General features: G+C 40.3%; 1 protein-coding gene across 4 annotated transcripts in view; it reads left to right on the plus strand.

Moving 5' to 3' along the window:
• Positions 1 to 15,287, plus strand: part of VCAN (versican) — a 102,794-nt gene that overhangs the window by 74,209 nt on the left and 13,298 nt on the right. For all 4 annotated transcript variants that reach the window (XM_045571695.1, XM_036409531.2, XM_036409533.2 and 1 more), the window contains 2 exons: positions 1,744 to 1,902; positions 3,349 to 3,431. In XM_045571695.1, the coding sequence (XP_045427651.1) occupies positions 1,744 to 1,902; positions 3,349 to 3,431 (242 nt within the window). The remainder of the gene's footprint in view (positions 1 to 1,743; positions 1,903 to 3,348; positions 3,432 to 15,287) is intronic.

The following is a 15,287-nucleotide window of genomic DNA, read 5'->3' on the forward strand; positions in this document are numbered from 1 at the left end:
CCTCCCATGTAAACTAACCCTTCATATATGAAGATCGGTTTCTTCCCCACCTCTCATAGCTCTGAGTGCTTCCACGAGAATTCCCCAAAAAGAAAATTGCTGCATCCAAGTGACAAAATATGCTTCATTCATGGGTACTGGTTGCTACTTTCCTTCCAAGTGAGCTCGCTGTGTCCTGTGTCCTTTCCCATGAGATTTGGTGGTCTCCGTACAGCACTTTAATAAGACCCAAGGCTTCCAGTGCACATGATTTAAATCAATTAGTCAGCTGGCTGTAACTAAACAACAGGCTGGTTAGACTAAACTGAACTAAAGACTGTTCTCAGAGATCAGTTGCATCTGTTGTGTGATTATGGCCTAAGTCACTGAAGCCAGGGAAAAGTAAATGTAATCTCTCAGGCCACAGGCTTTCCCACAATTGTGGAAAGTGGAGTAAATGGAGTGACAGCCCAGAGGCAATCTGACTTTCAATTTGGCCACCAAGTCTGGTAGATAAAACAAGCATTGATTTCATTGATTTCATTTGTTTTCTTCCTAGATCAGGAAAGTGAGGGGAGGAATGGGTAGTCATTAGGTGATCTAGAAAGGTTTCTTGGTGCTTAAAATGCTACCACCTTGACAGTTTTGCTAGTTTTTGCATGTAACTAAATATATTTGTGAAAATTGCTTTGTAGAAATAAAAAAAAAAAATTATTTCAATTAATTATGATTAAATACAGAATTTGACCTCATTTGCCAGTGGGTGAGTCTGAAGGAAGATTACCACTGAAAATGCAGTGCTATGAATAAGGCTGCTTTCCTATGAAAACACATCAAAACTGGCAATCTAGAAAGAATAGCTGACTCTCACTGCCAGTGTATAACCTAGATATATTGGAAAAATATTTTCATCTTACCAATATATATATAGCTTAGAGGGATACTGGGAATGAAGTCAAAGAACTCAAGTTTTATAATTTGTAATAAAGTTAAATCCAGATACATTTGCACTTGCAGTTACCTATATTTCTGTCCTTTTGGGAAGAAAGCACACAGCCTTAGCTGTATCCCAGAAGCTGCCTACTGATGGAGAATTCCTTTCTCTTTGTAAATCTCTCTGGGAAGTGGGAAAGGACTGCTCCTACTTCCAGACATTTGAAGTCCTCCTGCAAGCATCCAGAATCCTATTAGCCAAATTCTTTTCACTAAATGATGCTCTTTAGAAAAGGTGCATTGGTAAGGAATTAGCCCCAACTGCTTCACCAGGTAGTCAGTAGACACTGCAGCCTGAGAGGTTTGGCTGGCCTCTCATCCAGCCTTCTCTCCTGCTAACGCTGGCTCTAAGAGAGGACACTGCAGTTAGATGCTGGCTTTTCAGTCCAAAGATGCACAGTAAGTTCTCACTTAACGTCCTCCATAAGTTCTGAGACTTCCAGTGTAATGATGTCTTTATTTCAGATTAGTGTGTCAGGCCTGTGTCTAACCAGAGGTTGACTGTTATGATCAACAGTTAAGTTCCTACAGCATCCCATCTATGTTATAACAAGATGAAGTCAAACAGAACAAGATCTTATTCGAGGACCTGCAGTACAACCATCCACTTGGCAGGAATCATTTGTCCTCTTTATCATAATGTTTTTGTCATCATGCCAGATTTGATGGATCCATTACTGCAGGGATATTGCATTGATATTGCCTTGGATCAGTAGCCAATTTTAGATGATGTAGATGTGTTTAAGAAGTCTCTTACTTATTTCTCCCCAGACACTGAGACATGTGACTACGGTTGGCACAAATTTCAAGGGCAGTGTTACAAGTACTTCGCGCATCGACGCACATGGGATGCAGCCGAACGGGAATGCCGTCTTCAAGGCGCCCACCTCACCAGCATTCTGTCTCACGAAGAACAAATGTTTGTGAATCGTATGTACCAAGCATACACTGGTTTCCTGAAGCTTCATTCATTCTCACCACCTTCTTAGCTTTCTCTCCCGAGAATAAGTAGCTTTCTCAGTTGTGATTCCACTTATTAAATCCTTCATCTATGAATTACTTAAAATCGTATATCTGGGATGAGTCCCCCATTTGGGGGAATATTCAACTATAACATAGGAAGGCACTTCTTGGTTGGCCTGCAATAAGAGGTGAAATAGTATGCTATTTGATCAGTTTTTTACTTACAAAAATGGCTGCATCTGTGGTTCAATCTAATTCTGATGGTTACATTCATAGACTCTATTTAGAACACATGCATATGTTGTCTAAAGTTAAAGAGAAAATTGCTTTCAGTTATTTTTGTCCCAGTAATTCAAACTGAATTGCTAGTAGAACCTGATTTTTATCCCCTGTGCATAATTAGTTCTCATCCAAGATTCTATTATTTTAGACCATAGCAAGTCAACTTCATATTAAGAGCATGAATAGATAAGACAATGCTAATAAAACTTACTACCTAAGCTGTTTACTTACTCTTTAAACTATAGCAAAGATGAGGGCAGCTAGCTTTCATGTAACAAATATGTAGCTTTTTTTTTTTTTGCTCATGAGACATTATTTGATGCTCAGTTAAATGTGTTCTCATGATGCCTCCTATCTTTTAGAAATATGATTGCTAATTTACAATCTGAATAGAGGTTCACCTAACTTTTTTGCATAGTATTCTTGCCAGTGACTCATTATATGGTGAAAGCCATTAATTTTGAGGAAATTTTGCAGGACTGTCTGATCTAGATATTCACTGTCTAAACTGCTTTGAGAAGAAATATGTGTGGCTTTCAAAGTGAGGCTAGCATGGGTAAGATCTGTCATGTTTTATTGGGTCACTGAATTTTTGCCAATGGTGTAACATATATATATATTAATTTCAGAGAGGAAGGGAGAGGGATAGAAAGATAGAAATATCAATGATGAGAGAGAAACATCATCAATTGTCTGCCTCCTGCACACCCCCTAATGGGGATCAAGCCCAAAACCCACACATGCACCCTGACCAGGAATCAAATGGTGACCTCCTGGTTCATAGACCAATGCTCAACCACTGGGCACCAATGGCATAACTTAATAAAAAAATAAATCAAAAGTTTCTATCATGAGTAAGGATGAAGAAAACCATTGGAATAAATATAAACTGCTAGAAAAATAATGTCTATGTCTGTTATTTTAATGTTTCACAATGTTTGTAGCTTTTTTAGTTTAAAGCACATTGGGCAGAAGGACAAAAGATAGACTAGGGAAATTTTGTATGAATAACTAAACAAAAATACAGCCTGAAAAGAGGATGCATGATTCATTCTGAAAATATTTTTATGTGTCTCACCCATATATTGGGAAGGTAATAAGATATCCCCCGTGTTATTTACCATCTTTCAGGTGTGGGCCATGACTACCAGTGGATAGGCCTCAATGACAAGATGTTTGAGCATGACTTCCGTTGGACTGATGGCAGCACACTGGTAAGCTGCTGATGAAGATGATTCCTAAGAATGTGGTACTGTGTGCTGATTGCATTGTGTGGAGGGCACCTTAAACTGAAGACCAGTTCAGAGACTTACTCAGGGTCACTCAGTGAAACAGAGGGAAGTTAGAGTAGAGTTCCATGAGAACCGATCCAACCACCAGTCCTCCAATCACTGTGGCCCTCTTGATAAGAGGACTAGATCACCTTTCCATTGAGCTGAGAAGCCACATAATCAGAATTGCCTCACATCTGTCTTTCAGATAGTTATGTTGGCTTTGCATAGCTTCACCATAAAAAGGGGAAGAATAACTATAAAATAAAATGCCTTTAAAAGATACCTTTCTCTATTAAATAATTGCACTGTAAATCTGCTAAAAGGCATGACTAATTTTTATCCAAGCAAAATGCCCTATTTTTTTTCATCTTAAAAAAAAATTTTTTTTTGAATGATGATTTTATGAATTTCCTTCCATTCAAACGCTGCTGACTAATTATATGCTTTTTAGCTTTCTCTACATCATAAAGAAAGGAGTGATTTGGTTATACTGGCCACAGTCTTGAGTAGGCTGGAATAAGTTCTTAAGTTAGGATTGGAAAAGCTGCTTTTTAGAAATAGTTCCAGCGTGGTTAGCTATACTATTGGTTCTGGGCCCCGGCTGTTAGAATCATCAGGAGAGTGCAATTAAACAGCCAGTGCTGAGGCCTCAGCCCAAAGTCATTACGGCAGCACCTCCGATTCTAAAGTGCAGACAAAGTTGGGACCCGCAGGGATAGACAGTAAATGTAAATTTAGTTCTAATTTAGATAAATAAGGAGAAAAATTGAGAATAGTTGTTAAGCTCTTTCTTGGGTGTGAATCACTCAGCTGCTTGTAGCTCATTCATTACCTGTCATTTGTCTAAAGAGCTTGGCAAAATGTGAAGTTCATCTCAGAACAAATGCCAGAGCAATCTCTGTTTTTGGAAGTTGTACTCTGTTCAGGAAAGCTTCTTGGTGCCCTTGTAGATACACTCCTTAGTTCATCTGTGTCAATCTCTGTATGAAGCACTTTGCATTTGTTTTTGCCTCACAATAAACTCTAAGGGAGACATTGGGTGTTTGACAGGAAAAGACAGGGAAAGTCAGGAGGCTGAGATATTTGCCCACAGTCACATTGCTAGTAAGCGGTGAAACCAGGATTTGAACTCAGACCTGTCTCCAAAGCCACAGACCTTTAGCAGTCCTGCAATAAAGCTTGCCCTTGTTTGTCATGACTCCTTATGTTTAATCAGCACTGTTTGTCATTCAAGTTCATAAGTAGGTTCTTTGGCAGGATTCAGAAATAATAGGGAAAGTAGATTGTTCATAAAACGTATTCCCAGTAAGATAGATGAACCACACTTCTTGGGTCAATTAGTCTTGTCTTCTTCTAATTGTCCTTGCTCAATGGTATATCTGCAGTTTTTGCATCTGTATGTTTTCTTTTTGTTGTACCTAAGGCAGTGTTTCCCAAACTTTTGACATGTGTACCCCTTCTATAATTTTCGTAACGCTGAGTACCCCTCATTCTCATGAGAATGTAGAATTAGGCTCAGCTAAGCACGGTGCAGTGCATATCCCCACCAAACTCCAGTGCAACGCGTACCCTCACCAAACTCTTCCCGTACCCCTGGGGGTACGTGTACCACACTTTGAGAAACAATGATCTAAGGGAATCATCTTGATCAATTAGATTATTAGCCGTTGGTATGACATAAGTCCTTATATATTAATTTTTATGGAAGAGAAACTTTAGTTTTTATTCATTTATAAGTGAATATAAAAATTAAAATGACATTTTTCTGTGTATTACAATAGTTAAAACTGTTTTCATAATTCTCTTAATGCAGATTATATAGTATAGGTATTTAATGTGTTTTCTCTTATTGGATGCATATTTTTCTCTTTGGGATAAACTGGGTTTATAGAATACCCAACAATGGTATTCTCACAAACTTCCCTTTATAAGTAGCCCAGTGAAAAGTGCAGGTAATTGTGAGCTCCCAACTATGTTACAGAAGCCAGAATGCCAAGGGTGCAGGAGGCCATTCAAGTTGGTACTTCCTTGTGCCCTGCAGAGCCAGACCGCATAGTCTCACTGTATGTCTGGCCCTAAGCCTAGAAGAGCTGCAGCTGGCTGGGTGGAGTGTATGTAAAGCCTGTCATTTGCAACATACATGCTCACCTGATTGGGCCAAGTCCCTGACTATGTGCACTCTCGTTGGTTGGATTTGTATGTTTGCATTCTTACCATTTTTGCATGTTACTAGGTGTTTATTCTGGTTTCTCCATTAGCAGTTCAGTTCTTCAAAAAAGTGTTTCTCTTGCTTGATTTTTATTTCTCCTGGTGTCCATGATAAGGTCCTACAAGTTCTGTGGACTTGGTTAATGAGACTGAATATTGACATAGCTGGCAGGCATGTAAGACCTGTAAAATATCTTAGGAAATTTATCTTCCCTGTCAGGTGCCAGTCTAGTGTGCTTGGCTCATCAGATGCCATTATTCCATGTAGCCAAAGCAAGCCAACTTAACCATTTTTTTTTTGTCTGTGTCCATTAATTTTCAGTGGATTGTGAAATGATCATTTTCATAGTCAGACCGTCCTAAACTTGGTAAATAAGCCAAAGTCGAAAAATAGTGATCTTTCCCATGAATTTCCAGAGGAAGATAATCTACCATTGATAACTGTATATTGTAAACAGGAACCTTACTCTTAATTAATTCACATTTTTTAATTGAAAGCTAAGGGTGATGGAGAGCACCCCAAGTGAGGGCCTTGGTTTGACAAGGCAGGAAATGAATTACACAGACAAGCAAAGTTTATTAAAGAAATGACACAGTAACTCCAGAAAAAAACTCTGACTGGCCCTTGGTTTCCTCTTAATTCATTCTTTGTATGAAATGAAAGTGTGGTAAGGAGTGTCCCTTAACTTTGAACATTTTGGAACAGAAAAGACTATCTGCCCAACAGCCTGTCCTCCTCCCATCTGACTGATCTCTGGCCCACTGTCTGCTTTTGAAACCACTCTTGCCTCCATCCCTTCCTTTCTGAGACAGGCTAGGTGTCTCTCACCCTCGTTTATAGTTCTTTCTACAGCCACCATCCCCTTAACAGGTTCCATATGTGCACAGGCCTCTGAATAAAATAGTTCTCCTTTGTTTCGCTGTTTACTCCAAGTGTCTTGCTTTTGAAAATACCCTTAATAGTAAACTCTTCATCGGAGAAAGCGGTATCTGCTTACCCCTGAAAATGGTGTTAACTTGACTGTGTGTAATTTTAAAGACTTTGTTTATGTTTTAGAGTGACTGCTCCTGCTCCCCTCCCCCATTTTTTGTTTGAAAGATTTATTATTGCTTATCCTTCTTGGGAGGTAGAGCAGTATTAAAACAAAAAGAACCTTTAATATTTACCGTATATATCTTTGGTTACTCAGTCTAATATTCAGTAAAAACAAGTTTATATTAGGTCTCAATTTCAATAATTTCTTCTCTTGAAATAATTAAACTTTGCTTCCAATCAACTTGCAGCATAATTATATCATATTTAACATGCTTTACAGCTAGACTAATGCAATTTACACGCTCAGACTAATTTAACAATGTTATTTGCCCAAGTTACCTAAATTGCCTGTCTTCTTCAGATCCTGGTCAATTCACTACACATTATTGCCTCTATAATAGGATGTTGATATAATTAACAAAATGCAAAACTCTTGCTTTTGTTATATTTTAAACATCTTTTTCAAAATTTCTTTGATGTGTTTTCCCAATAAATTTCACAAAAGAATTCTCATGAATAAAATTGGTTACAGGCTTCCCCTGGTGATTTCTATTGAGGTTATTTTCTGGTAACACATTTACATTTTCACTATGTCACTTGGGTTTCTACTAAGTTATTTCTACCAACGGTTATTTCTATTACCAGTTATTCTTTAACTTGACTATTGATCTCTAACAGTGAAATGCCTCAAGTGCTTTGTTGGAAACCTTGACAAATAACCTCAATAATGAATTACTTTACTTGTCACCCAAGTAATGTCTTCAAAGACACTAATTAAACCTTCCAAGTTAAATACAGATTAAAGCTGGCAAAGTTAAACAAATATTTCTTATCTAGCTTCCATACTATTATCAGACTTTTAAGTTCTAGCTTTAACTAATTGTTAAATGAATGACTAGTCTGAAGTGTTTCGCCTCAGATCTGGTTTGCAGTGCCTGCGACCTTCCTTTCTCCTTGCTCTAAACTCTTGATACTCCCTTCTTAAAATTCTTCAGTCTTCTTATTGCCTTCTGTAAAAGTTCTAATGATTAGCATGGCATACCAAGTCCATGCATTCCATCTGCCACTTCCTAAGCAATCCCATCTCAAAGAATAAACCAGCACCCCACACCCCTGCAGTCTTTGCACACACTTGCCCTATTGCTTAGAATGTTCATGCCCCTGGTTAAATTTTATTTAATAAATATTGAAATACCTTGCTTAGCTAAAGGTCTTCTTCCAGGAAGCCTTCCAAGCTGGGTGTGACTAAATGCTCATCTTTTGTGTTCCTGTGGTTCCTTGTGCCTCTTCCTGTCCTGCCTCAGACCCTGTGGGGTAAATTTCCTGACACCGCACTTTCTGAGGCAGAGATTAACTTTCATCTCTATTGGTTCAACACCTAGCAAAGTTGTTGACAAAAATAGAGACCTAATCAATGTTTTTTGAATGGTAATCAATATCCATACATTGTTCAACCAACTCACTGTTATCTTTTGAATCCTGAAATGACCAATGAAGTCTTTTGGCTGAATCGCTCTGTGGCAATTCTTGCTTATCTAAATTAACTATTTTATTTAAAGTTGTACCAATATGAAAAACATTAAAACATAATAGGTAAAATTTCAAAATAGGGTGACAGGAAAACAATGTTCCTCACAAACAGAAAGTTATAGCCAAGCATAATGTGTCTTACAAAAGTTGTGAACGCAAAGGAAATAGGTGTTACATCAAGCTTTGGAAAGGAAAGATAGAAAGCAAACATTTCCACTGCGGCCCCTCTGCAGGTTTGACCAAGGATGAATTGTTGCCTAAGGTTGGACAGAGCTTCCTTTATTCATCTACTGTCTGTGACTGTCCTTTTAAGCAGACTTCAGGAAACACTATGGAAACATTTTTACTTTCTAGCCAATTCATTTTTACATGAAATTTCCTTGAACTAAAGTGTGTCCATGGACAGCACAATCAGGGAGATATTGGGAACAGTTGAGTGCCCTAATCACACTACCTCCCTCTTTAAAATCAACCCATGTACGTCAGAGATTTAAAGCTGTTACCATCCTGCTCCCCCCTACTTTTGACCCCAGGAATGAGGCTTTTAGGAGGGCAATTCCTTCCTCTCATCCTGTCACTGAGTTCCCCAGCCCCTTCAAAGCTAACCCGTCACCACGGGAGACCCCTGCTTCAGTGGATCAGACACAGCGACTTGAAAGGAAAATGTCACCTTCAATAGCATTGTCCAGAGGTTCAGGATTGAATAGAACCGACAGCCCAGTTAGTTCCCTGTTTAAAAATGCTGAGGAGCTTTAGGGATGTTTGATTTGTTTGGTTAAAAAAAACACACACCGAATCCTGAATTTATTCTTCGACACTTTCTGCATCTCTTGCACATTTTCCCTTCAGTCATCTCACTTGGTTCGCTCTTACGCTTACCCCTGCCAGGCTGCTGGCTTGAGGGCTTCCTAGGAAATAGTCACGACTTCCTCCTCCTCACTCTCCCTGTCCATGCAGGCCCTCTTTCCTCTCTTCCTCCCCCTCACTATCCCTGTCCATGCAGGCCCCCTCTCCTCTCTTCCTCCTCCTCCTCACTACCCCTCTCCTCTGCACCTGTCTGAATCTCCTGTATCAGTAATCTTGAACAAGTTGCTAATTCACAGATCCATCAATGTCTAGTCAACTCATCTTGTCCCTTGATATTTAAGATATAGATTACAAAAATGCTAATGGATAGCCTTTGCTACTTAAAAATATCCTACTTTAAAATATTTCTAGAACATAACTGAATTTTTGTTTCATTGAATAAGCATGGTCCAACATTGGCAAGCTGGCACACCTATGATTTGGGGCACCCACTCGCCCTCCTGGATGAAGTTGATGTGTAAGAATAGCCAGACTGGTTGTGGGTTTGACTTTATTTTTATAATTTAAAAAATATATATTTTATTGATTTTTTACAGAGAGGAAGAGAGAGGGATAGAGAGTTAGACACATCAATGAGAGAGAATCATTGATTGGCTGCCTCTACTGGGGATGTGCCCGCAACCAAGGTACATGCCCTTGACCAGAATCGAACCTGAGACCTTTCAGGCCGACGCTCTATCCACTGAGCCAAACCAGTTTCGGCAGACTTTAAATTGAGGGCCTTTTTTTCTTTCGTAAATAAACACATCAGTCTGTCAAGCAAAGTATTGTGAGGAAAAACCAGCTTTGAAAAAGGTAGAAACAATAAAGAAATAGCCCTTACCCCAGGAAGAGACATTTAAAGGGGCAGAGAGGAGTAGGAACAAATTGCAGGCTATAAACCGTTGCTCTTTCTTGCAGGAACAAATCGTCATTACCCTTTATAAACACCAAGGCCCTGGCCTCCTCCCTCTCCCAGATGTCTTGGACATTGAAAAGAGAATCAGGAGCGTTAACTAATTCCTGGTGTTTTCTAAGCTTGTTTGTAGGTTTCTGCTTGTTTGAAAGGATTGCGCATGCTTTAGCAGAACAATAATGCAAAACAAAATCCTCAAACCCAAAACTTACTTTTCCTCTTGCCACCTGAAAATCTGAGAAGGCTTGCTAGAAAGTATTTGCAGACGGATGTGTGTCAGCTGTGGTGTGGGTTTTAGCTCCAAATGCCACTTCTCTGTGAACAAGTCATTCTGCATGTCGACATTAATGGAATTATGTCAAACCTCACAGGCTTCATTATGTTAACCTAAAAGCCAAGGAAAACGTATGCTGTGTCCTCAGCCTTGAACACATTCCTCAGTAGTAGACCTCTCAGTCTCTTTTCTGCAGAAGACCGCCAAGCTCTTAATGACAATTTTTCATTGTGTTGCAGCTCAGTTTGGTTTGAAACCAAGCCCTGGTCCTCCTGATTCTACACAGGAAACATGAGGTGCGGCAGAGTAGCTCTGGAACACAAAACCTGCATCTCCACCTTGCCTTTCCTTGAGTGCAGGTTGCTAGTGACGGGTCAAACACTGAAAGAACAACATTTACCCATCCCCGGATCATCATGTCCTAATTGAGAAGGTTATAAGTAAATAACCAATGCATTGTCATTCCTTCTCACAGATGTTCTTCCGGCATGCTCCCTGAAACTTTAAAGTCACATAACTGACATAAAAATGTCATAGCTAATAAGGCTAAGGCAATGCATCACCACCCAAAAGACAAAAGAAAAATGTTGAATGAGTTTTGGCAGTGTCAGCTGCATCTGGATCACTTAGCACTTCCTGCCCCAAGACTTGTGCAAACACCTGGGGTGAAGGAGCCCCTGGCACCCACCCATTCGTGGTGGGGATTGAATGAAAGAGAGTGGCACGAGGGGCTCTGCTTGGGGCCCTGTCTCCGAGTGGTCTCACAGTGGGAGGAACTCACATCCTTTGGAAAATGCTGCTGATAATTACTGCCTCTGTAGGCCAGTGAGCTCACGCTATTACACAAGATTAGTGCTGTCTGTACTCAAGAGCTGGCAGATAGGCTCTCCCACACAGAGATTTGCCAGCTAGCAAAATAATGGGCACGCTGCCACTTTAACAACTATCAGGAGACCCCAAGTTCGTTTTTCTTCCCTTCGGCATATTCATGTTTGCAAGATCTGTCTCTCGGCTGCCAACCTAGGGCAGCGACACCAAAACAAATGTGTCTTTCTCCTTTGAAACAAAGCTGCTCTTTTCCCTTCGGTTGTTCAACTGAAAGACAACAGCAAAATCATAACCTCCCTTAAAACATAAACAAATAAGGATCCAGACCAGAGTAACCTTAAGCAACTACCGGGATCAGTAGAGGGTCTATCTCTACCTTGCAGGGAGGTCATTTGCCCCAAACAAGTTAAATAAAACAAAGTTTAATGTACCCTCCACAGACTGCAAACAAACGGCTATTGTGTCCCACAGCCATCTAGCGGGCGAAAGGGCATTTTAAAGTTCCCAAATGTTTTGATTTCTGTAATAAGTACTCCCCCGAGCTTTCTTTCAGATAAACGTTTGACCTGTGCTCTGAAAGGCTGGGGGGAACCCAGCGTGCTCATTCTGAGTTCCTCATTTAGGGAAGAGGTGTGGGTCCTTATCAGCAAGCTGGCCTCTTGGCAAAGTGTTTTTTCTTTGGAGTTTGCTTTTATACTTTGGTGGTTATCTGCTTCCCCATGGCATGCACTGCATTGGGATGTCATTTGTAGCTGTGGGAGCACAGGTGATAGGAGTTTGCACACAAGGGAAGCCAGCTTTCAGTACAGGTGTCATGTTGTTACAGCTACTCCAGATAAGTTTGTACCTAAAGCCAAACGAAATGTGAATCGCACTGCCAACGTCCATGGGTGTGTAGAGGTGTTCATGGCCTGCCCTGGGCTAAGGATCCTATTTATTTATTTTTTTCATTTCATGCTTTTTTAAAAACTTTATTTCATTTTATTTTTTATTAAATTATTATATGTGTACATATCTTACCATTTTGCCTCCCTTCACTCCACTTCCATACATGCCCTCACCCCTCAGTGTTTTGCGTCCATTGATTATGCTTATATGCATGCCTACAAGTCCTTCGGTTAATCTCTTATCTTATTTAGGTGGATACTATAGATTTGGCTTTGCTTCTGATACGATTTCACGATTGGATACTTTAAAAAGGTTAAATGCAGAATAATAAACTGTTGTAGATGAACATTTTAGTCAAATAGAAAATCCTGATTCTGGCTACAATGGCCTGGAACAGAATGGAATGCAATCAGGTTGGCAAGTAATAGAATCTGGCTGAGGCCCCTCTTCCAGCAAAGGGTTTCCTTCCTGCTCTCCCTCACAAACATATCGCGGATGATCCTTTAATCTTTCTTTGCCCCATGGAGTAAATGAACATGATTTCTGGGGCTGTATTCTAAATTCTGTTTTGTTAACAGTGAGTTGGTAATGCACAATAGATTGATGGATGGCTATCTCCACCTAGTGGCCATATCATATTTTGCGTTTTAAAACTTCATATTCCCGGACCACCAACTAAACCTATACAGGAATAATAGTCTCTGTGAATTAAGTTCTTAGAGCCTTGAGTTTAAAAATTCTAGCACAAATTGCTTGATATTGTAAACTTGAAAGTTAAATCTAAAAAAGGTGATTTTCGAGCGCAGCATGAAGCAAACACAGGGAGTCACGTGCTTAGTAAAATCCTAGCAACTGAGGAAAATATTAGCACTAGTCTTCCCAGTATCTTTACTTATACACAATAATAAACCAGTGGAAAGTTTTCCTTGGATAGTTCCCTTGGTATGTGAGCCTAGAGTACTATTTTGGTTTTCTTATGAAAATGTTTTACAATGAATTAAATTAGTAGTGTTCGTGGGGAGGCAGAGTAGGTGAAAATCGTGATTGGATAGTTCATGGAAAAAAAACAAAACACACCCAAATTCTTACTTGATGCTTTAGTAAATTCTTCCCCCAAATTACAATAATATATGATGTCATAGAATAGCTTCCCTGAGCAAATGTCAAGAGTGTTTTCAGTGGCATGTGTGTGGTTAATTGTTCATATGTGCTTGACAATATTAATAATAGTTCTAAAATATAGTCTTTAATTGACCATCAAAGGCTATCTAAATTATAGTGAATTTTAAAGAGTAAAAGGTGACTCCATCTCAGCTGAAAAACCATATCTAAATAGGTAGGTGATACATAGGCAGATGGAGTAGACCTTGGCAGCTGCCGGCTCAAGACTTGCAGTTTCAGTTACATATTAGAGCCCCTGAAGAGCTACAACATGAGATGATTGGTACCTTTTGCTCAGGCTGGAACCCAGTGGCTGGTTAGTGTGTGAGAACTGTTTGATTAGCTATCAAGTCTGTAATGCACAGCCTAGTTTTCTTAAGGGCTCTGTTGCAGTCTACTATGCTCATCATTTAACCATTTGTATATTCTCTATTGTATTTATGGTGGGAACTTATCTACTACACAGGGTGTGTGTGTGTGTGTGTGTGTGTGTGTGTGTGTGAGAGAGAGAGAGAGAGAGAGAGAGAGAGAGAGAGAGAGAGACAGAAACAGAGACAGACATGGTGGTAAACCTTAAATTTATGACACACAAAAAGATGACCTTTAATTTTATCTAGTATCTATCAAAACTCTTTTTTCTGCCAAAACCGGTTTGGCTCAATGGATAGAGCATCGGCTTGGGGACTGAAGGGTCCCGGGTTCGATTCCGGTCAAGGGCATGTACCTTGGTTGTGGACATATCCCCGGTAGGGGGTATGCAAGAGGCAGCTGATCGATAACTCTCTCATCTATGTTTCTAACTCTATCTCTCTCCCTTCCTCTCTGTACAAAATCAATAAAATATATTAAAAAACAAAACAAAACAAAAAACCCCCCACAAGACTCTTTTTTCCTTTTAGTAGAGGAAAAGAAACCAAGAGGTTCTAAAGAGAATGTTTCTTTAGAAGAACTAGGTAGTGCTCACTGATTATTCCTTTCTAGAGGCCTGATGCACTAAATTTGTGCATTGTGGGGAAGTTCGGGGATGGGTAATCCCTCAGCCCAGCCTGCACCCTTCAGCAGTTGAGGACACCTTAGGGGATGTAGCAGTGTGCCAAGTGGCAGGTGGCCAGGGAGGAGCCTGAATTGGGGCTGGGCACTGCTCATGCTCATCCTGGCCCACTGTGCCTGCTGCCACATAGTTAGGAGAGGCTCCTGCCATGGCAGCTGTGCTCACCAACCATGAGCCTGCCTTCTAGCTGAGCGGCACTCCCTCTATAGGAGTGCACTGACCTCCAGGGGGAAGCCCCTGCATTGAGCATCTGCTCTCTGGTGGTCAGCACACATCATAGCAACCAGTTATCCTGGTCATTCCACTGTAACAGTCACTTAGGCTTTTATTGTATAGACTAGAGACCTGGTGCACAAATTTGTGCACCAATGGGGTCCCTCAGCCTGGCCTGTGGGAACTGGCCAAAACCAGCTCTCTAACATCCCCAGAGGGGTCCTGGATTGTGAGATGGTGCAGGCCAAGCCAAGGGACCCCACCGGTGCATGATTGGGGCCAGGGAGGGACACAGGAGGTTGGCCAGCGTGGGAAGGACTGTGGGAGGGCTCCAGGGCTTGTCTGGCCCATCTCACCCAGTCCTCATCATCCAGACCCCGGCAGCAAACTAACCTACAAGTCAGAGCATCTGCCTCCTGGTGGTCAGTGCATGTCATAGCAACAGGTCAACTGGTTGACTGGCCCCTCGTTGTCAGTGAATGCCATAGTGAGTGGTTGAGCAGCCTTTAGCATATTATTATCATATTATGCTTTGATTGGTTGAACAGCCAACCAGTCAATAGGACACTTAGCGTTTTAGGCTTTTATTATATAGGGTAATTATTTGATCAAGTTAAGAAATGATAAAAATTGCAATGAAAAGGATTTGAAATGGGTCAAATACTATGAAGAAGGACTAATTATTAAGTTTGGATAGAAAACTTTTTAGCTTTAAGATGCTGAAAAAAGGAATTTAAAAATACGACTAATGTTCTGGGAATTCTTTCTCTGGTAGAGTTGAAGCATGACCTTATATCTTCATGTTTATGATTTTTGAATTGATATTCTATTTCAAAGACTTTAAA

This window comes from Pipistrellus kuhlii, unplaced genomic scaffold (assembly GCF_014108245.1).
Source record: "Pipistrellus kuhlii isolate mPipKuh1 unplaced genomic scaffold, mPipKuh1.p scaffold_m20_p_4, whole genome shotgun sequence".
NCBI lineage: Eukaryota > Metazoa > Chordata > Mammalia > Chiroptera > Vespertilionidae > Pipistrellus > Pipistrellus kuhlii.